Below are 23,849 nucleotides of genomic sequence, written 5' to 3' on the forward strand. Positions count from 1 at the left end.
AAGCAGCACTTGAGCATTAGTTCAATATTTTCTTAAACCAAATTGTTATTTGCTAGGAAAATGTAATGCTATGAGAGATTTGCAATAAGAATACTACTGAAATAATCACAGCACTGGAAAATTTCAGATTCTGAGCTGCTTCTGCTGAGTGACTAAGAGTTTTACTGCAACTTGAGTGAAAGATCTGAACCTGCATCTAGACATTATTTGTGTTTAAGAATCCGGTAATGTAGGAAATAACTAAATCCTGTAAATATTTCCATATTTCCATGTTTGGAAGAGATGACACTGCTGAACTTGTGGCATCTTCTTTCAGGGATATGATTAGGTGATGGTGAAACTCCAGTTTAGGTTTTTTCTGCTCAACCCAGGTCTCATTGGTGATCATTACAAGACCAAGGGAGTATTCCTGTAGGACAGAAACACATCTCAAAGAAATTCACCCTCAGGGGCCCTGCAGAAGGTGAGCAGCAGGAGGGTCACAAGCAGGACCAGCAGTGAAGAGTTTATATCTCAGGAAAATCTGAGCAGGGCTTGCCAAGTTTCAATGACCTCAGGGAGGTTGTAACTTTGGCTACATATTGAGTTGGCAGCTCCTGAAACCAAGAAGGAAGGATGAAAGGAGAAAAATTTCCAGAACTGGGATATATCCTATGGCATGCAACCCTATAAGTGAGATGGGTATATCTTTTTGAATAAAAGGAACTGTGAACATGAACAGAGAAGCTGTTGAAAGGGCATATTTAATGCCCATAGGTATTGAGATTAAAGAGTTAATGGGTTTGACCTGAGAGATTGTCAATTTAGACTAGATATAAAGAATAAGTATGTTCTGATGAGGGTGGTAAAATGCTGTCATAAGCTGCTCAGAGGGGTGGTGGATGTCCCATCTCTGGAAACATTTGAGATCAGCTCAGACCCAGTGCTCTGAGAAGCCTGATCTACTTGAAGATGTCCCATTGCAGGGGCCTTGGAGCAGATGGACTTTTAAACATTTCTGCCAACCTAAACTATTCTATGAGTCCATATTTCTATGGATGCTTGGCAAGAACTTCTCTTGCCTGTGGATGTGATCCCAACCATGTCCTTTCCATGTAGGATCCCGAGCCAGTGCTGGGGAAACCCAAGGGGCTGAGCACGTTACCAGCTCTCCCTGAACTTGTCTCATCTCTTTCCCAGCGGTGAGGCGGGTGGGGCATCACGTCCCCTCCGCAGCAAGGCCACCTTGGTCCTGCCGCGCTCCGGCGCTGCCCGCGGCCGGCGGGGCTGGGCTGGGCTGGGCTGGGCTGGGCTGGGCCGGGCCGGGCTGGGCTGGGCTGGGCTGGGCCGGGCCGGGCTGGGCCGGGCCGGGCCGGGCCGGGCTGGGCTGGGCTGGGCTGGGCTGGGCTGGGCTGGGCGCGGGGCGGGCTGGGCTGGGCTGGGCTGGGCTGGGCCGGGCCGGGCTGGGCCGGGCTGGGCTGGGCTGGGCTGGGCGCGGGGCGGGCTGGGCTGGGCCGGGCTGGGCTGGGCTGGGCGCGGGGCGGGCTGGGCTGGGCTGGGCTGGGCTGGGCTGGGCTGGGCTGGGCTGGGCCGGGCTGGGCTGGGCGCGGGGCGGGCTGGGCTGGGCTGGGCTGGGCTGGGCTGGGCTGGGCTGGGCTGGACTGGGCTGGGCCGGGCCGGGCTGGGCTGGGCCGGGCTGGGCTGGGCTGGGCGCGGGGCGGGCTGGGCTGGGCTGGGCCGGGCTGGGCTGGGCGCGGGGCGGGCTCCGCCGTGTGCATGTCGATGAGATCCCGCGGAGCACGTCACTGCGCACCGGCGCTGTGCGAGCGGGCAGAGCGGGGCGGGCGGGCAGCGGCAGGAGCAGGAGCAGGAGCAGGAGCAGGAGGAGGAGGAGGAGGAGGAGGAGGAGGAGGAGGAGGCTCGGCGGAGCAGCAGCGCTCGGCCCCGCTCCATGCCGCCCTGCCCGCCGCGGCGCGGGCCCCGCGGGGCGACAGCGGGCGGGGAGCGGCGCGGCGGTGCTGAAGGACAGCTCCGCTCCCGTTAGCCCCGCTTCCATCAGCTGCGCTCCCCTCAGCTCCGCTGCCTTCAGCTCCCCTCAGCTCCGCGCCCCTCGCCTCCGCTCCCGGCTCCGCTCCGCCGGGTGGCCGCGGGGCCGCCGCTCGCCGCGCCTGGATGCGCCCCCCGCCACCGCGCCCGCGGCTCCCATGGCGGTGGCACGGAAAATCAAAACTTTGTTGACGGTGAACATCTTGGTCTTCGTGGGCATCATCCTCTTCTCCGTCTACTGCAGGATCCAGGACCGCTCGCAGGAGCTGGTGCAGATCGTCCGGAGCGCGGAGCGCCGGGCCAGGAGCCGCGGCGCCAAGGTGGGCAGCCTGGCCGACAGGGAGTCCATCCTGCAGCGCCTGGACCACCTGGAGGAAGTGGTCTACAACCAGCTCAATGGTACGAGGGCCGGGAGGGGATGTCCTGTGATGTCCTGTGCCCGGGAGGGTGCCAGGCTGGGCGAGAGCCCCCCAGGTGCCCGCCCGCTGGGGAGGGAGCCCGGGCACGGATCGCACCGACCCCAGCGCTCCAGAGCTGAAAACCGAGGGCAAAGGGGATGCGGGGTTCTGCTGGAGGGGTTTGTCGAGCCTCCCACCTCTCTCACCCTGCCAACTCTATGTCCAAAGTCAGGACTTCCTCAATAGATGCAAAGTTCAGGAGGTTGCAGCTCAGGGGTTTCGGGATCAGAGGAAGTACCTACAAGCTGTACCAGGATTTCCAGTTTGCTTGGATATATTAACGCTGCATAGGAAGTTGTTTGTATAGCAAATACAATGTTCAATTATAGCTGGAAGTCATATACTTGGTTTCAGAACTACTTGAAATACCTTCTGCTGAGTTCTAACATTGTGCACTGTTAATGGTCTGTTTAAACATAGCACCCATATGTTTCCTTAATGATTTTGCCGTTTAAATTTGTTATTGTCATTGTTGAGGAGGGGAAGCATCCACCAGTTCTTTTTATGACTTACCATTTTAACTCATCAGCCTTGGAAAATATTGCTAGGTAAGCAAAGAACCCTTCCATGGTAGTTAGAACAGGCTAAGCCTTCAAAATTGTTACAGAACACGTAACATTTCATACAGAAACGAATTCTTCAAAGTGAATGCATTTGTAGTTGCATAGATTTGTAAAGTTCTAAATGTGAGACATCAAAGAAATAAGTATGTGATTAAATACAGCAGTGTTTTGGACCAAAAAAGGCTGAAGGAGTGAACTTTTGCATGAAATTGCAATATAAATGTAACATTTAGTGTTTCGCAGCAAATAAAATTTTCAGTGTAAATATGTTTAAGTAGAGCAAATGTGCTTCTAGGCTGCTTGTGGAAATCTTACTCGTAACATTGATTTAAGAAAGGCTACTGTAGCCTCAAAATGCAGACAAATAGGAGGGTTAGCCATAAAGTATGTTTCCTATTACTGCTTGGTGAATGAATGTATAAATCTAAGTAAGTTAGGCTGTTATGGTAATATGCAGTTTGTGCCAGCAAGTGTTAGGGAACAGGCATCCCCTCATGCTCTCCTCTGGATAACCAGGGCAGAGACAGGGGAACGTGGAGTGGGGTGTTAGTCCCAAACCCACACTTTCAGGAATTAGAGGGAAAGTGTCAACTGCTGTGTTTTCTAACCATATTTTGGAATAGTTTTGAAGAATGTAGGATTTAAGATGAGAATGTTCTCATGAATTCCATCAAGCCATAACGTTCCCAAACTGAATTAGATTGCTCTGCAAGATATGTCCATTACAGCTCAATGAATGAGGGGGTTTTTTGGCCCAAATAGATTTGTTTGTGGTGTTTTTCATAGGGGAGACTTTGGGTAGGATTTCCCTGTGCTGTGTTCATCCGAGCATTGCATCCCCTGGAGAATCAGCAGGAGTCCTTAACGTGCTAGGCAGGCACCATTGCCTGCAATGACTGGAAGTTCTCTGTAAAGCATGCCTCTATTTTGGGAACTGTATTCTTTATCTTCTTTAATTCCATTTACTGGATATGGATATTCATGTTGAAATTACTTGAACTTAGTGTTACATTGCTTCTTCAGGTCATATCAAACACTACAGGCAGTTTTATTTTCCTGGAAGTTCATACACAGGAAAATACAGAAAGTTTTTCAAGCTGAGCTGTTCACATTTTTCACATTTCCTATTTATTTCCCTTCAATTTTTCTCTAATGTGATTTTTGGGTTTCTGATTATTACACGGTGATACATTAACACAGATTAATTCTTTCATCATCATTCTGAATTAAAAAACCATCTTTCCCCCATTATGCTTCAACAAAAGCAAAAATTCCTAAGAAATTAGAAGGTGCTCCACTGAAATCATCAGTTGCATTGCTGTAAGTGAAATCAGGACCAAGCAACTCTCTTTGGGTTTAGCTTGCTGCTATTCTGTTTGTAATATCATGACTCATTATTTGTGCCATTAATGGGCATAAATTGCTGCTTGGGCAGCACTGGGATTCAGGGGAGGCTGTGTCAGGGCTGTGCTGTGTCTCACAGCAAGGCTGGTGTTACACAAACACGCCTGTGCTCTGGAGTCTGAGTGTTGGGTAAGGTTTCTCATCTTTCTCAGCCCCTGTCCTGTACATGCTGCCTGATCACAAGGTCAGAGAGCTGGCTGAGGCTGTCTTGGATGTTACTTTTTTAAAAGTAGGTCAAAGTCTCTTCTATGTGGAGAGACAGACATGGGTGGACAGATTTTATTAAGGAGGAGTATGAGTTACTTGCATACCCAGAACCCCTCAAAGCACCAGGAGGCTGAGTCCAGCTCAATGTTATCATTGCCATCCCAGCCCAGCATTTTAATTTTCTGATCTTGGTCCTTTTGAGATCAGCAAATTTAGAACTACCTATTAAGTATATTTTTTGTAAATCTCAGTGTTCTTTTATTTTATTTTTCTCTTCCATTCAGATTGAGACCTGAACTCAAAAGACTTACCTGGATTTTCTAGGGACTCTGTTGATGATCCAGTGCAATAAAGAGTCACTCTGTGAGAGACCAGCCCTGCAGCTGCACAGAATTTTGTTTCTGTTACACATATTTGTTTACATACAATCAAGGAAATGTTATTTAGAAGTGTGTACCTTCTACAAGGAAAATAAACACAGGCAGTAACATTACAAATGTATAAAGAGGCAACCCAAAACTGATCACTTGAGAACTCATTAACTTTTCAGACTGAATAAAATCAGTGAGTGCAGTGCCTGTGGTGGTGTGTGCAGAGCACAGAGGACCATGCATGAAAGTCAGGGGAAAGCTGGTCCTTGCCATTATCTTTGGCAGAACAAGAGTTTTCAGAATAGGATGGATGAGAATTGCCAGGATTCCCTGCAGTCGTGCAGACATACACCCAAACAATAGTTTTTATTTGGCTCGTGCTCTGGTTTTTTATCAACTTGGGAAAAATAGTATTTCTGAGAGCTTTCTTTTCTCTCAGCTGCTGCTGGGTTTGGTGGAAGCAAATGAACAGAGCATGTAAAGGGAAAGGAAAGCAATGAAACGTGTCAGTGGAATTTTTGTAGTGAGACTTTGTATTACCTCCTGATGTCTGACCTTGGGTACAATCTTTATTTTGAAAAACAGAGTTATTATAGAGCTAGTTAAGCAATGTGTATATATATATATATATATATATATATATATATATATATATATATTTCTTTTTTTTGCTACGGTATTGCTATTGATGGATATATTTTATTGTCATTCAACACAGAACTCACACCAGCTAGACTTGGTAGCAATTTGTGAAATGTCATAATGATAACACCTTGGTATTTTCTTCCTTTGCCTTTACTTTTTTTTTTTTTTTTTTTTTTTTTTTTTTTTTTTTTTTCTCTTGTAAAGGGGAAAAATTAAAAATTATTTAATTGACTGAATTTTTTCCCCTAATCAGTTTTGCATCTAAGTCTGCTGCTAATGATTCACCATAGAGGATAAAGAATTTTTGATGCCCCAAGTAGACCATAACCTTTCATGCCAAAAGCAATTGAAGGTCAGACTACAATTTCAGTCTAATTGCCTTTTTCCCTTTTCACTGTCTCTTTCCAGTAATACACAACAATCAATACAGCATGTAATTAGATTTCATTCAATCTGCAAAGATTTAGAGAGCTTTCATCTTCTCATTATGTATTCTCACATCATGTCTTCCTACCCATGTCTTCTACACTAGACCCCTTTGACCTGTTCTATTTTAGATGTGCAAGGATAAGTTTGGAGTATTCCCTTGAATTTGACAGGTTATCATTGGTTACACATCATAATTTGATTTTGCTCTCTTTGGGAAGATTAAATGCAATAGCAATTTCCAGTGTGATAAATGGGGTTTACATTACATATGCATTTCATGGAGGAGGCTGGGGAAAAAGTGGACAATTCACATAATTGCAGCACACAGGCTTAAAATGATGGAAATAGCAGGTCCTGGGTGCAGAGTACTGATTCCTGCTGCCTGAGACTCCTGATTTTTAGAGTGCACTGGAAGCCAAGTGATTGCATTTAAAATTCAGCCTGCCAATCTGCATAGGTAAAAGTTACAGCAGTGTTTTTAAAAGGGCAGTTTATTCTCTATAAGCTTGGGACTAGTTGAAAATGGGTCCAAATTTCCACATTTGAAAGTAAAGGTTGGGAACAGGCTGCAAGGGAATAATGTGAATGTCCACATCACATGTCCACATTGTCAAAAAGAAATTTTTACAGCTGAAAGCTCTCAGCTGAAGAGCAGTTCCTTGGCAGAGGAGAGAGGTAAAGTCACCATGCACAGGTCACATTTAGTGTGACTGCAGCCTTGTCCCAATGAATCTGCACCTTCTCATACCCACACATTTTATAACTATTTCTATTTTATGTGTTTATGGTCTGCTACTAACAGCAAAATCAGCACCTGAACACCTCCAGAAATATCAGCTCACACGTGGGCTCTGCTCTCAGCCATGTGGTTTCCTGATCTTGGTGATGGGGTTCTCCTCACAGGGTCTCCTTTTGAGGACATTTTTAAAGCAGTGCAAGGCTGGTTCTCATGAAGGCAGGAGGGAAAAAGACTAATTATTTTTTTTACCACACAGTATTTTCTATTGGATTTTTCTATTCTTTTCGCAAGTTTTCTCAAGTCACCATTGCTACAGGGCTGACCTTCTCTGTTGCAGAGTGATGATCAACTCAACAGACCAATTTCCCCATCACACTTGCTTTGGTTGTGTTCATCTTGATTTGTGTAGCTGAGGAACTCACAATAAGTGCTTTCAGGAAGGTCAAGATTTTATTCTCCAAAACAACAGAAGGAGAACATAATGAGCCAATTTTTGGATAGCCCCTATATAAATATAAGATAATATTGGAAATAGTACGACTCTATTTAGACATTTCAGGAAGAGAAGTCCTAAAAGTTTAATTAAAAAAGAGGGCAGCTCTCTTTTGTAAAACAGGCAAAATTGCACTCAGCTCTGCAAAATATTGACAAATACAAAAAATATGTCTCCATTCCAGCAGCACATCAGTGATTTTAAAGTCTCTCTGTACTTAATGTTTCATATAGTGGTAACTATTTTTTATGTAACATTTCTGCTTTTTGCCTTTGTAGCTGGGAAGAAAGCTTATTTTGACAGGAAAAAAAAAAATCATGTGGTAATTTTATCATTGACTCATTTGTGTGGAACTTGAATCATTTGTACCATATGAGATTAAAAACAATGTTTACAGAGGCAGAAAGGAAACCTTTGCCTGATGTTGTTTTTGTTGCCTTTTCAGCTGTATTCCATTTCAGTATCTTTCCATTTCTTTGTACATTTAGCTGGAGTTGGAAAAGCAAATATGGGTCTGTCACCTTCCCAGAGAGGAGCTGCAGTGTGGTGGCTGCACACCTACAGCCACTGCACAGGTTTAGAGGATTAGAAAACCTGCCTTTAACTTAATACCCTTGGTAGAGAGAGGTGCAGCTGGTTTTTCAATTTGGGGGGTTTTACTGTTTGTTTATTTGATGTTTTAGTAAATAAAACAGGTAGCAGTTAAACCAGGAGCATCATTCTAGAATGAGGTTCCAAAAACTGAATGTGTGGCACTTACCCAAGGAAATACTAAGATTTATGAAAGGAAGGAAAGCAAATGAATCATGTTTAACAAATCTGCCTTTTTTAAATGCTGCTCTCTAACTTTACTAATGGGCACTCACTTTCTCTTTCTCAGCATACTTGGCATGCTCTTTTATTATTGTTGTTTGTGGGGTTTCTCTTGGTAGTTATTACCATCATTCAGTTTAAACCAACACACTGGAGGACAGAAAAAAGGAAAAGTAGAAAATAAAAAGACCCTGTGATGTTCTGTATAACAGGAAGGAAGAGAGCCAGTGACAACAGAGCAGCTTCCAACCTTGTTGTAGTCCTATTGATCAAATCTGTCTCTGAAATAAGACACCTTGAGTTCCTGAGAGTGAAATCCAGAGATAAATCCTCCCAGTGACCCAAAGTCATCTTCTCCTGAGAGCACAGAGCTAAAACAGCCAAATACTAATTGAATGTGTCTGCTTTTCCTAAAACTCATAGCTGTGGTGCTGTGGCAGTGGCTGTGAATATCTGAAAGCTTCATAGGTGGAGGCAAAACCCATTTTTAGGACAGCAGAGCAGGTGCAAACAGATTAAAAACTGTCTTTCTGCCCTAGAGTTTCTGTCCTTTCAGGTGTTCTGGAATATCTAGGTTCTCCAGACAGTTTTGAAGATAAGATACAGCAAACTGGACATTACTGGTTACTCATCAAGTCCTGTAGGAGATAAGAGGAGTGTAAGACCATCTCCTGAGCCAGGATTTCTTGATTTATGCAACAGAAGGCAGCAAAGATGAAACTTGGTCAAGGGCCCTCTGATTTAGCTGGAATTACTTCAAGGTTTAACACGTTGGAATGCTGCTGGGGATAAAAATGACAACCTTGGTTCTATCATTATTTCTCAGTTTGATCTGTTGGGCTTTCAAATTCTTATTTCTTGAAGTGACATCACACCTGTGATGTGGTGTAGGTCCAGATGAAGTGAGCTCTGTGTGGATGTGCACTTCTGTAGATGTCCAAGGAGTTCTTCTCTCTTATCCCTCTGGTTTGATGTTCTCCTCCCACAGTAAGAGAAGGGAACTTGTGCTTTCTGCAGTTCTTCACACTAACTTTATATCTCACCTGGTTTAGCTAAGCTGGACTCCCTGCTGTGCATGGACAGTCAGTCCAGCAGCACTTTTGTGGGAAATCCAGTGGAATGGATGTTCCAGAGGAGCTCTCACACCAGTTCCCTGCCCCTCTTACTGCACTTGCCAGGCCATTTAATTTCTGAACAATTCTGTTTGTGTTTAATTTACTAGCATGACCTGATCTGAGGGATCTTCTCACAAACCAAGGATGAGCCTGGGGCCATGAATTGTTTTGTATCCTTGTTGAGGGCAGTCCTTAGTGAAACAGTGCAGCAGAAATGGGCTGGTTTTGAGAATCTCTGACAAATGGCAAAAGGTCTAAATTATTTTGTTGGGTTTTTTTTTCCCTTCAAATGTGTCCTTGATTCCTGGCTTTGAAGGAGAGTGGAGGGCAGCAGCAGGGTGGAGAGCTGAGAAGACAATAGAGTGATTCTGCTTTGTCATCATGTGCAGTGTGGAGGCAGAGTTCTCTTGGGGGTTGAAGAGTTGTTGAAGTAAATGAGCAAAACGTTTTTAGAGAAGGTGAGAATATAGATTTCTGAATATCTTAAGCCTTGCATCACCTCCTATGGAGCTGCTCTCTGGAAGCACTTTCATTTGCCACTGGTCTGATTTATACTTTTAATACATGAGCTGTAATTTGCATGTCATCCTGGGAGAGTGGGCAATGATGAAGAAAACTAAACCAAGAAAAGGTTTTTAAAAGAGCTTCTCTTTAGGTAGCTTTCTGCTACTTAAAAATGGTTCTGTCAGGCAGAGATATTTGATGCCATAGTACTACAGGAGGGTGTTGTCTTTCACAGCACAATGTTTAGAATTCCAGTGACTGGGATCACATTTAAATAACCCAGATTTGGTGGATGAGGATATAAAGGAACATGCTTGGCTTCTGGGGTTCTTTAGAGTGCATTTGCTTCAGTCTCAACCTCCAGGGCTGCATGTTGGAGCAGCAAGAGGCTGCAGCATCACCAGCCCCTGTAAAATGGCACAGCACTGGCACGAGCCTTGCAGGCTCCTGACACCTCCTTCCCCTGTGCAAAGCCAAGACAAGGCTCTCAAGGTCTCTCTGGGGCTCCCAGGGTGTCACTGGGTTTTCTTCCTGGGGAACTCTTGGAAGGCAGGTCTGTGGTTGAGTCAGCAGTTGTGTAGCTGGGGATCTAAGCCAGGCTCAGAAGTGACACTGCTTTCCAAGCAAGGAGCAGATGTGCCAGCCCTGCTGTGCTGTAGCAGTGTGTGGGGTGGCAGACAGTGCTGGCTGCACAGGGTGACAGCCTCAAGTAGGTTTGTGTGACTGCAGCAATGATTCAGATTCTCCTCAGCTCACCCGTGCACGCAGTCCCATTGAAATCAGCTGCCTAAATTAATCTTTGCTATTGATCCAGAGGCATCAGCACAGTCAGGAGTGTCAGTACAGTAACTCCAGTAGGGAATTTGGCCAAGTGAAGGTGTTTTTGCCACAGGATGAGGAGTAGGTTTGGTAGTTTTGATGATGTGTATGTAGTAACAAAGGATGAAGTCTTGCTTGTCCCTGTGCTACTTCAGTATGGTTGAGAACTGGATTCTCCTTGAAGGTCTTGGAATAATTCCCCTTTCTAGTGGAGATCTGGTGAACTTTGTAGGGTTTTGCCTCTGACTTCTAATTCTGGAGATCTCATTGCTTCTGTGCTTGCACTGTTTGGCTCCAGTTTCTATTTTGCAAAAAGAACTTCTCAGACCAGGTCAGATTAGCTCTTAATGGTGGCAGTGGTACTGCAGGACCATTTGCAAAGAAAAAAGGAGTTTGTTGCATAGGATTTTGTTTCTCTTGGAAGATATCTATGAAGACAGCTGGCCCTTTCCTGCAATACTGGGGAAGTTTGCTGCTTCTTTTTTTTCTTCTTCCTCTAGCATTTTTGGTGGGGTGGTAGGGTTAATTGGTTGTTTTTCATTTGGATTTTTTTGCTGGTTTTGTATTTTATTTGGCAATGGGGCCTTGCTGCCCTTTTAGAAATTGAGTTTATTTTTTCCTACAGCTCTCATATGCCTCTAGGATGAACAGCTTTTGTAAATAAAAATGTATTTTTTGTTATATTAACTCATTTTCAAGCAAGTCTTGTGTTGCAGCAAAGATTGGTGGTATTCTTTCCTGTGCACGCTGAACTGAAGGCAGTGATAAGACTAAAAATATCCCCAATTGAAATAGCATTGTATAACCCAAAGGTTAGTTTTCCTCAGGATGAAAATTTGCAGTTGCTCTATAGATTCCTTGTAAGACAGATTTTCTGGTCATGCAGCCATGTGTAAAATGAGGCTACTGATATCTGCAAATTCTGTATCTGCAAAACTCACTGCACTGGTGGCAGAATTCAGCTGGTGGCAATGCTGGTGCCCCTTGCTCTGGTGTGAGCTGGGGGTGAGTGCTGGGTGTGTTCCTGCACTGTTCACACCTCTAACAGGAAAAGCAGATTTTCCAGCACAGAGCTGTTAATGCTAAAACCTGCTGATGGATTGCAGGTGGCTCCATGTAACAGATGGGAGCAGGGCATGAGGGGAGAGTGAGCTGAGCATCTTGGAGTCATTAAACAGCCTAAGCTAAGCTGCCCAGCTGCTGGAAGAGCTGATGCTTTCAATTTCCACAAGCAATGAGATGGATTGGCATGGAAAAATGGGTGGTTGGGTGGATTAGGTGTGAGCCTATGCTGGCCTTGGGGTTTTTTTGGTAGTTCTGTTACATAATTTGTGTGTTGCCCAGAGGATCCCCAGGACCCAGGTCTGTGGATTTAAGCTGGTGACTTTCCAAAACCATCACAGGGATATGGGCAGCCAAATTCTCCACTGGAGCCACCTTTCTTCCAGGTGGCCAGTCAATTCTACCACTCTTTAATTAACTTTTGTATCTGCCAGAAGTTGCAACTTTCTCAGCAGTTGGAAAATGTCTTTAGTTTATTCACTGCTAGTATCACAAGGAGCAGTGAAAATGTTTGCAGGTATTAATTATAAATTTCACATATTTCTTCAATTTAATATTTGGCAAACTCACTCAACACATCCTTTGTGTGATGTTCCTTTAGGCACAGATGTGACCATGTCAGCACCAGCACTGAACACTTCACCCTCAGCTATTCCAGCTCTGAATACACAAACCCAATAATCTTTGATTTTAGACCTGTGCCAGCCTGATGCTCCTCCTGAAATAGATCCATCTGGCTCAATGCATTTCCATCCAACAGAAAATTAATTCTGGAAGGGAAGTGCCTTTTATAATGCTTGTATCCAGTGGGGTTACATGTGAAACCTTCTGTTTCCTGAAAGAGTCAGCTGGGTTTGGGTCCCATTCACAGCTGTGCTCCCATTCCAGGCCCACATAACCCAAATCCAGGGTGCAGAGACCCCTCCCAGATGAGGTCCTGGAATGAAGAATTTCTCCTGTGATTCATTCTGAACCTGATCTGCCTGACAACTGGATTCTTTGTCTCTCTCTTTCTGTCCCACACTAGAAAGTTCAAGTGAGAATTTTCAGTCTTCTTTGCACAATGAGAAGAATGAACAAAAGATGTGTGTAAATGGAGGAGAAATATTTATGAGGGAACAAAGGCATGGCCTTGACTTTGAAGCTGGGATGGAGCAGCCCAGCGTGCCAGGGGACACAGGCTGAGTGATGCAGCCCTGGAGAAAATGAGCATTGCAGAAGGATTTTTACAATATGGTACAGGACCACTTGTTTAGGCATCTCTCAGCCTTCAATCATGCTGGCAAGAAGCTGGAGCACAAATGGAGTCTAATAGACACAGTGGAGCCTGTGGAAGAATGAGGCCAGTGTGAAATTTTCCTTATTGCAGCTGGGAGTGCTCATGGGATGAGTGAGTTGGGGTCAGGGTCTGTGCCCAGCCTGTGGCAGCACCATGTAGGACAGGTCACAGTGGGACAGCCACAACAGGGTTTGAAAATGCACCTTGGAGTGCTGATAGTTGTTGTGGAAAAAGTTTCAAGAGAGAAAAGCTCTTGTATGGCTTCCTGATGACATTGAGTAGCAAAGTCAGAATCAGGCCCAGAGCACAGTACAGCTCCAGCTAGACATGACTAGGCTGAGACACACTGCACTGTCATAAAGCAAAATGATATTTCAGGATGGAAATTAATTTTAGAAGCAGAAATCAGTGTATGATCTTCTGGTTTTGTTGCTGAGCTGGAAGAAGATGCCTCTAATCTGTTTGATGGGTGATATTGCATGCCTGTGGCTCCTCAGTGCCTCAGCATATGCTTGTGAAACTAGAGGCTGATTATTTCCAAAAGTATTTTGACAGATACTGAACTGACAAATTCCCTGTTAAGAAGAGAAAGAAAGGTGTTGTTTGCTTCTCTGCTCATGAGTTTTAGGATTGTATCTTGCTTTACATTCCTTTCGAAGATGGGGAGGGAAAAGCACTCCTACTATAAGCAATCAGAATTTAATTTTAATTTTTTTGTTAATTCTGGGGGAAACAGTCAGAGCTGCAGGGAGTGGTGTGCCCTGCTGTCTCACCTCTAAGCCTGTGTTCTCCCTTGCCAAGGGAAGAAATGCTAATCTAGCAAGTCAGGCATTTCCATGTGAATTTTCTGTAATATGGAAAAGTAGTTTTAAATGGGATCACACACATACTTCATTATTTCATTAGGAATCCCCTAATCTGTGACCAAAACCCACACATTTTATCACTTACCCTGCTTCTCACCATTGCCACTAACCCCTGACAAGAAGCAGAAGGTGTGAGTTCTCAGAAACTGCAACTGAGGAGAGAAGGGGCAAGAAAATATTTTAAGCTGCTGAGATACAAGTCCCAGATCCAGGAGTGTCCTGTGCTCTTTCTCTGTGGTGAGAGCTCATCTCTCTGCTGCCCTGATCCCCTCCCCTGATCTGTGTCCTCAGGTTAACTCTGGGATATGGTTAATTAATAGTGTATTCAACTGCCAGGCATCCTACAGACCTGGACACACAGTAATTTACATATGCAATCCTAAAAATGTGTTTAGTTCCTTGAGCAGCTAAACCAAGAAAACTGACTTTCTTGTGGGTTGGCATCCAACAAGTGAATTCTTGGGTGGTCTCTAACAGCTCCAAAAGGTTTCTAGTGTTTGATCTTTCACCAAACCTCTTCTATCATTAGGAACATTTTAATGGCACTTTCTTCCCAGGTGATGGCTCCTGTGGCACTCACAGAAATGCAGTTTTTGGAGACCTCTGACTGTCTGCCAAGCTTTGGCTGAAGTTAGAAGCAGTCCTCAAAATCTTACAAGCAGAGTGAAGGAAGAGTCTGGAGAGGGAAGCAGACTGATAGACAAATGGAGACAGCATGATCCCACAAAATGTTTTTCTTAGCAAATCAGGCTAAAAATCATTCTGGTGACAAATGGGATTTTTACTTATTTAAACACAATCATGAAAATTAAGTTATGAGCTTTTAAAGGAGCCATACTCAGATGTCCCCATTGAGCTGCTTTGCTTGCTCTGTTAATTGGCAATATGTTAGCACAAGCGGTTTTTTTTCTCTACTTTCCTGCTTATTTCAGTTAATAACTACAGCAGCATGACAATTCCCTGACACTACACCAGTTCTGCAGGAGAGCCTGCTCTATTTTCAGCCTGCTGAAATGGCAGACTCGGGTCCCACCAGCCTCAGTGCCTCTCGGTAGTGAGTGAATAATTCAATTATGAGCAGAGCAGAGCAGTGGTCCCAGTGCTCTGTGCTCAGCAGTGTGATGCACATCCTGCTGCTCATCCCATCCCAACTCTGTCACAGCCCAGGGCTCAGCCCTGCCTTTCCCTGGCACCTCTTGGTGCTGGCAAGCTCTTGCTGCTTGGGAGAAATGTGTGACCTGAAGTTTAAGCGTGAGCAGAGAGCGCCTCTGCTTCGTGTCCTTGAGGAGCCATGAGCCCAAGCTGTAAACTCAAAACTCAGGTTCTGAAATTCACATTTTGATTCATACCAGTCTCTCCATTGAAGGATGATCTCCTGTATAAAGGCACCTTCTATCACCATCCTCATTTCTCTCTTTACTGTGTAATTTAACACCTCATAATGTAGTCGTAAGTACAAACCGGAGACACATCAGGGGACAGGGACATTCATTCTTTCATAGAATTTTGGCATAAAGGAAAGGAAAGCTTGAAGAAAAATTGAGTCTCTGAAAACTTGAGTTTCTTTTTTCACTGCCTTGGTAAAAACCAGATAAGCAGTGTTGCAGTCAGTGGCATTAGGAAGGTAAATTGAAGAAGGTTGATCCTCGACTTCAAAACTTGTCCATTGTCTCTCTATATGATCTGAATTCTATATATGTGTGGTAATTGAAACGTGCTCTGTAGGTGGATCAAAGCAGCACGTTGTTACCAAATGCATCCTGTCTTTTCCAAGGTAAGCCCAGGGGTCCTGCTGTGGGTTTGTCAGGGCCTAAATCAGCCCTAGGTCACAGTCAATTCGTACAAATACCCACATGCAATGAAGCCAATCTTGTTAATAATGAATCAGTTATTATAGCAGGGCTGGTTTTTAAAGTGCCTGTAATAGTAGATTGTAGCTTTCCCGCTCCTGGAAGTCTGAGTCAATTTATCTTTATATCAACAATAAACCAGAAAGGGCAGAAATCAAAGTAAGCAATGTTTTTATTACCGCTTTTAAATAAAACATTGTGCCAATATTTTTTCCCTAACATTACATCTTTATTTTCTCAAATTTATTGGCAATTGCTATTTATCTTCATTTCTCCTTTCTTTTGCAAAGCTATCTCATCTTTTGATTTGCTTCCCCCAGAGAATGTGGTACCTAATTCTTTTTATTTGTCCATGATAAATCCCTGATTAATTGTATGTTATAAGCAATCCATGCAACTTCGTGTCTTTCATTTCTAAACAGGCTTTCTTTTATGAATATAAAGAGCTAAAGCTTTCCTTCCTAGAGCCAAAACCAAATCCAGACTCAACATTTCCTTAACAATAGCAAGGCACTTCAAGTAAGATTCTCAACACTGTGGAGTCCTATTCCTCCTTTGTGAGCAGGAGAGACTCAGACCTTTAGTTGGGCACATCCTCTAGTAGATAGATCTGTTATAAATGTGGCTGTCACTTCATCTCATCAATTAGGACTCTGCATAATAACTTACTTCATCTATTTTAGCTTCAAATATGCCATAATCTGTTAATTTTCAAGCATTTTGGTTTAGGTGCTGGATTCAAGACTGTATTTTTGCTGTTTAAAATGTGTCCCATGTTTGGTTTTGAGCTGACTTGTCCTGCTGGCAGAAAATTAAATCATACACACATTAAGAGGCTGATGGAAGGAGGCACTGCAGCCTGGCATTGACAAGCAAGGCACAGCTGGGGTGTATGCTGAGATATGAGATATGAAATATGAAAATAAAGTGAAGGCAGAGATGCAAGGTCTGTCTCAACCAAATTCCCAAGCCAAGCTCCCTGAGAGGTGTCAAAGATGTGCCTGAGAAAGAAGAATGTGAAGACAGGTCAAGAAAAATACACAGATCTACAGATCTAAAATAGACAGTCTGTCAGGGAAATGAGTATGTTTTGAAACCAATGTGCAATGATGCACAAAAAAAAAAAAAAGAAAAAGAAAGAAAAGAAGTATGTCACCCTTACAGAGCTTTTAAGGCAATACCACACTGAAAGGAAAGGGGAGGAATCTCTCTGGCTCCGGTGAAAACCAATATCCAAATTAACTGTTTTTCCAGAGATTGGGTGGAAGAATTGAAATCTCACATCCTCAACAGCAGCTGGTGCCTCCTCCCATCTATTCCCAAGGGGAAATATCTGATGCTGAGATGGAGAGGCAGCAGGTAGAGAACCAGCCCTGCTCTGACAAACCCAGGGACCTTTTCAGATAATTTCCTCCTCTGGTGGCCAACAGGATGAGCAGGGAAGGGAGAACAGTGGATGTAGCCAGCAGGTCTGTAGCTGTTAACATTGGCTCTTTATTGTGGTTGCATTGCCAGGGGTGAACTCAGTGACTAATTTCACAACAGTGGAAAATTGAGTTCCACTTTCAAGCACGATGTGACTCTGAGTTCCAGCAGCTCCCACATCTGGGTTTAATGCTGCCATCCTCTGCTGTGCAAAATGAGCTGAACGACCAGGAGCTTTTCAGCCATACAAATGGCAAAGTGTTCTATATGACTTTGTTGTTGGGAAAGCTATCTGTGTGATTATGTTAGTTTAATTTAATAGCAGGCTGTTTAGGTAAATGAGCAGGGAGGCATATGAGTGTCTGCAAATAATGTGGAGCATGATTGCAAAATGATGTTGCAGGAGATGGGCTTGTCTGGCCCTTGTTGGGGCTCTCCAAACACCCTTGAGCAGGAGGGAAGAATCTTTCTTAACCTTGGACAAAATCCCACTGAGACAGAGACCCAAGGGTGAATCCTGGGCTGAAAGGCAGTAATTTGGCAGGTTGGGCAATGTCAGATGTGGTAGAGCCTTTGATGAGTTTGGACTTTATTGTCAGCACAATGGAGTCTAAAACAGTATGAACCTGCATAGGACCTGAAATTAGATAGATTTTTTTTTTTTGGTTCCTTGTGTTTAAATATATTTTTTTTTCCCTTTTGGAACCTATGCCTGTGGGCTTGACTGTTGTAGTGGAGCTGGTCTGAGAATAGAGCAGTCAGGGACTTCTCATCCAGAATGGCATCAGAAGTCAAAGGGGTATTTTTAATGATTAGAGGTGTGCAGTCAGCTCTGTAGGGTCAAGGAAATGTCAATGCATTGAACAGCAGCTTTCCAGCTGTGGCTCCATCCTGTCAGACCTTGGGTCACAACAACTCTCTCCTGCAGTGGTCCACTGCTTCCCTTCCCTACCTTTGATTAACACAAGCAAACTCCTTGCTTTCCAAAAGATATTTTCCTCATTTATGAAATTAAAACCCTTTAACTTGGCTGAACAAGCTTGTTCCTGAATCTAATTAAACAGCCCTGAAGTTTTAGTGCTTTCACCATGGAGCTTTTCAAGGAGAAGTCACTCTCCCTTCCTCTAGAATGGCTCTGTTATTGTTTTAATGATCACTTCACCCAGGAGCTTTCACCTCTGTTTCCCTGGAAAAATTAAAGAAAATCTAATATATTGATACAGATGATCCATTTCATGTGAGTTGATGACACTCTGACCGTGACAGTACCAGAGAATTCATTGCTGCAGGAGCCCATTGAGTCTAATATTAGTGCCTGGGCTTTCAAAGGACACTGGGTAGTTTTATGCCCTGTTTCTACCTGTCTGGTTAAGATAATGAGGGTAATCTAATACTATGCTTCAGGGCTTCAGTTACCTGCCTATGGGGTTCAGGAGGGAACTCTGCTTGCAGGGACTGTGCAGAGTTTAATTGGCCAAGTGCTTTATCATTTGTGTTTCATTTCCTCTGAAGCCTCAGGTATTGGCCACTGCCAGAGGACAGGTGCCAAACTGATGACACTCAGATTTTGTCTCCTTTTAATATCAGTGGGCTGCCAGGCAGATACACCAACATTTCAGCTCCTCCCCCTCAACTCCAGATTTATGCCATCACCAGAAGAGTTCTCTGGCTTTCCTCCAAAGCCCTGAAGAGAAAAATACATTTTATGTTTCACCAACAAAAACCACGAGTCATCTGGAATTTAAAAACTTCTAGAAGAATCATGGCATCTGTTATTTATTTAAAGATAACAAAATTATCTTTCTCTATGAATGATCTTTTTGAACATTGAAATGAAAATTTATAAAAAATATCAGAGTCACATACATATAATTTAAAATTATGCATGTGGGGTAGGGGCTATGTATTTTGTCTATCAAAATATATCCTTATATAGCTCTTCCTGTTTAAGGAGGAATTCTGTTTTTGTTTATATCAAGTTTCTGGCAAAACTCTGGCACCTCTCTTATTATCTGTAAATTTGGGATTGGTGTCCTACCTCACAAATGAGCCTTTATCTCCAATGGACTGTACAGCTGCTATTTCTTGGTCCTTCCAGTCGTCAATCTGTTTATCTCCTCCTGAATTATCTGTTGTAATTAGAATACATTTTCTCATCTCAAGGGGTAACCAGCTCCAAATGAGTGTTCTATAAAAGCAATTACTTTTGATATTAGATATCTGTACATAAAAACACAGTATTTCTTCCAATTAAAAAGCACTAATGAATTTTGTGTCTAGAGAGGCAGTAGCCTACGCAGTGCTGCAGTTTCTGTGAAGCCAAGGAACAAAAGATTAGGTCTGTAGGAGGGCAGTGGTGTGTGTGCTGCACCACTGAACAGCAGAGTCAGAGGGAACATGGCTCTGCAAGGACATCCTGTTCCTTTTTGTCCTTTTGTCAACACTGATGAACCAGATCTCTCTCCACGTTGTGCCAAGATGACTAACACAGTGTGTCCTGCTATGCCTGTCTTCTACACCTGGCCCTCAGTCTTTTTATTTCCTCAGATATTCCTCTTCTCTTCCTCAAAGTATTAAGTCTTGCATTTGGCATGGGGCAGCTTTACCAGAAGTGAACTTCTTCCCTCTACAGACACAGACCTGCCTCCTTTCATCATCTCAAAACTACCTGAATGACTAGGAAGCTTTTGTCACAAGTTTTTCTACCAAAAGGATCATTTCAGAAGGAACTTGTCTATGTTATATTGTCCTCATGTCTTCTTTCTTCGTTATCTTTCTTGGACCTGGTTCTTGTCTTTATTGATGGAGAATTCTTTGGGGGGTCTGGTTGTTTTTTTGGGCTCCTGTAGCACCTGCTGCAGTGGAACCCCAAGTCTGGACTACATGCCATGGAAACTCTAAGGAAAAAACTGTTCTGGCCAAATCCTGTCCTGGTAGGAATTTCCATGTGGGATTTAAAGATTAAAGCATCAGTATGGTGGAAGCAGAGTGTGTAGGGTGGAATCAGGGTCAGCTTCCAGCCCAGATGCTGAGAACAGCCCTGGGCATCTCCATGGAATTTTCCATTTTGAGCACTTGACAGATATTCACATGTTGTGTCTCAGAGTGCTCTCTGCAACCTGGAAAAGTCCCTGTTTAGAAGAAGAAACATATGGCAAAGCACACAAGGGGCTGGGTATTAGCCCTTTTTCCAGACAATCCACTTGATTTCTGAGGTCCCTGGTCCTGCCTGACTGGCTGCTGTTGGTGGGGCAGGAGCAGCTGCCAAATCCCTTCATCCCTTCACCACCACTCACCACTCTTCTCACAGATGGATGTCTTATAGGATGGCCTCTCATCTGGCCATCAAGGCAGAAATACTGTCTCAGGCTTTCCATTGGGGTCTGGAGATGATCTTAAGCTACAAAACCACTGCATCTCCTGTTTCTAGAGCCAAATGTTGCATAGCAATGCTTCAGCTTCACAAGTTGCTGTACCTTTTCCCTTTTTCAAGCCATCAGCTGCAGAATGCTGTTTGTCTTCTCCCTGATATATCTGCAGAGATACTTGGGGCTGATACCAGGCACCAGGGGACATAAACTTTCCAAGGAAGGATGCAGCAAACTTGACTACAACTATAAAAATATAAGACTGTGATTTGGGTTTCTAATAAATGGAAGTGCTGGAGTCACTTAAATTAGATGAGGTTTTGTTTGTTGTTCTCCAATTTCCAAAAGTTGGAGCTTGTATCCCTGTGGGATGTGATTTGCTGAATGTTACTGTATGTAAAATAAATCTCCTCCACGTTCAGCATTCCTTCTAGCTCAGAAAGTGAGCACCTTTTGATATGGGCAAAATTCAGGGCAGTTCTCTGGGCAGCAAATCTTACACATTATGTAGGCTTGCTTCAGAGTCATGGTGGGAGAAACTTCTTTGGGATATAGAAAATTGGGATATGCAGAAATTAAGGGCCAGGCTCTGTTTAACATTTAGATTGAATCATGAGCTAGACACCAGCAACTCCCTGTGCTGCTTGCTACTGTTTGCAAAGTTGGCTGAAACACTGTCAAACAGTGAAATAGTTCCAAATAAGATTTTTTTCTGTATATTATTGATCCTCGTGCTTGCAACAGAGAAATGCTTTTATTTTTTCAGGTTTAGTATTGGTGCCAATGCATTCACTGGATTTATGCCTATGGGGCTGTGCTGGGTGTGTGTGAGAGGCAAGGCCCTGTTTAAACCAGCAAGACTCTCCCTGGTATGAGTGTGTTCTTTTAGAAATTATCGGCTAATAGTTATTTTTAGGGATCACTAAAATGAAGTTATAAACAGCTGGTGAGCTGAGACTTTTAGTTTAGTGTTCAGGCTCACTCCTACTGCACTTCTCCTCCAACCAGCTGCTTTTCTTGGGCATCTGCTTCACTCTGGCCTGTAGCTGCAGATATGCCATTCATTGGGGCTGTAACCTTCAGGTGAAGTTTCTAGCTGCAACAGAACGAGCTTACAAAATTAGCACAATGCATTAACTCAAGGTGGAAGCATTAGGGCTGATTCAATAGTTGCAACTGCTCTAGTTCCTGCCTCTAAACAGGTGGGCTTATGTAAAAATAGCTTAAAAAGACATTGTAGGCTGAGGCTTTTTTAAGCTGTTACTGAACTTTTTCTGGAATCTCTGAACTTTTTCTTTGCAAAGCTGTAACTAGGAATGCTAGAAGTCACCTTTGTCAATCTATGTGGAGTTGCTATTGTCCCTCACTTTTATTTATTTTTTTTTTTGCTAAGCTAGGATCCAAAGATTGTTGCCTTACATGGTATGCAGTGATATTTTCAGCTGAGAAATAATAATTGGAAAAGGAAACAACTGTTTTTCTGATAAGTTTTATGTTTCTTATTTAAAAGAGAGAAGTTTCAGGAGTCACAGGTAGAATTGCTGGATGACCGTCAGGGTTTTTGACCTATGTTAGGTTTTTTAGAAGGAAATGTTTTATCTCCTCCTTTTAGGGTGCAGGAAACTGAAACACTTTTCTGCAGCTATTCAAATGTGCAGATAATCTAAGTGTAGATAAAGCTCAGAATTCTGGCTTTGGACCCTTTCTCAAGCTGAGACTGAGACAGGCCAGCAAGGGCATTTTGGAGATTTTGTAGCAGTTCTGACAGTCTTCTGACATTCTATTAATATTTTCAATCACTTATTTTTATTTTGATTTGTCATAAGTTTAATTTTGTCTGAGAACCTTGGCTGAACCTGATTTACAGCTGCCTGTAATTGTGTTGCAAACAAGAAAAAATGATAGTAAAATAATCACAGCCATAATCTGATCTAGCTTTTGCCGTAGTTTCTCATATAAATCTCCTTAGTACTTTTCCCATTGTGAGAGTGTTTATGATGAAAAGTAGAAGATCTCTTTTCTTCCTAGAAAATGATGCATCCTGTGGGGCAATTAATCTGGTTAAGGAACTAGGGCTGGTTTGTTCTGCTCTCCATTCTCCCAACAATTTCTGCCCTACACAGAAATCTCTGCAGTGAGAGCAATAAATTTGAAATGAATGACAGACACTAATTATTTGTGACCTCATTGTCATCTGCAGCATGGAACAGTCTATGACCATTCCCAGTGTATCAGCTGCAGATATTTTTAGTCTAGGAAATTTAAAGAAAAGGCAGCTTTAAAAATAGCTGCTCACTGGGCATCCCCTTTCTGCACATCCCCATTTCAGAGCTGTGCCCATGATCTCAATCCTTGGCTCTGGCTGTGTGCCTTGCCCTCATTGGCTTCTGATTCCATGGAAAAATGGGTGCAAGTTAGGACTGCAGGAGTTACCCAAAAATAAGAGAAGGAGCTGGAAGTCTGCAATACGCTTCAAAACAAGAAGAAAACAGAAAAGTGCTCTCAGATGAGAGCCTGGAGGATGTGCTGGAAGTTGTTCACCAGCTGCCCCTGCTTCAGCCAGACTGGGGGATGCTCATCCCATCACCTATTCCCTGATCCCATCTCTTAATACCAACCTATTTTTGTGAAGATGCTGCTGAACCAAAACTCCTTTTCTGTGTGTTTTTTGTATTTTTAAAGGCTGACCAGTGCAGTAACTGTGGACTTGGGGGTTAGCAAGTCATCATCTTGACTAAGAGAGAGATGGGACTAGGTTTCTGTTGAGGAGACAATTGCTGAAGCAACAACAAATCAACTCTGAGATGGAAAATGCAATGCAAGTGTTGAGACATGGTCTGGCTAACCAACCATGCATTGAGGAACATTGCCTGTAATTGCTGCATCTAACACACATGTGAATATATAAAATACAGTATATTCATTGTTCCTAAGAACTTCTAGAGATACTTCAGTGCTCTTCTTGAAGAAGGAAGCAATGTGATATCATTTATTTAATTGCTGCTATATATATTGGTCAATGTTACTGCATTACTGGGATAACTGTCATCAGACTAAGCTGCAGTTTGGGTAAAGAATGGAGAAAAAAGCTCACAGCAATATGCTCTCAGAGGAGGTTGGACAAATGATGACTCCTTCCCAGAACAAGATCAGATTAGCAGCACAAAGAGCTAGAATATCAGATTTAGAAAAAGGTATATGAAATAATTGTCATCATGCATGGCTTGGCAGGCTGTCTAACCAATTCTCTCAGAAGTAAAATAGCCAAATGCTTGATGCTTCCTGTGGGTTGGAAGTTTCATTCTCACAATTTTTGTGCCATAAAGACTCAAGTGTTTTGTTCCATAAACTGCAAGAGCATATGATACAAAGAATAAAGTTTTAAAGTGCTGGAATTAAGTTGTTGCTTCAAGT

At 43.3% G+C, this 23,849-nt stretch overlaps 1 protein-coding gene across 5 annotated transcripts in view; it reads left to right on the forward strand.

Moving 5' to 3' along the window:
- GALNT9 (polypeptide N-acetylgalactosaminyltransferase 9) overlaps positions 1–23,849 on the forward strand; it is a 359,393-nt gene that overhangs the window by 229,437 nt on the left and 106,107 nt on the right. For 2 of the 5 annotated variants that reach the window (XM_079322930.1, XM_079322934.1), the window contains exons 2-3: positions 372–463; positions 2,270–2,424. In XM_079322930.1, coding sequence (XP_079179056.1) covers positions 372–463; positions 2,270–2,424 — 247 coding nt within the window. Of the gene's footprint in view, positions 1–371; positions 464–1,887; positions 2,425–23,849 lie in introns of those variants that run through there. The other 3 variants (XM_079322933.1, XM_079322932.1, XM_079322931.1) reach the window with 2 other exon arrangements.

The sequence above is a fragment of the Erithacus rubecula genome (assembly GCF_903797595.1).
Source record: "Erithacus rubecula genome assembly, chromosome: 19".
NCBI lineage: Eukaryota > Metazoa > Chordata > Aves > Passeriformes > Muscicapidae > Erithacus > Erithacus rubecula.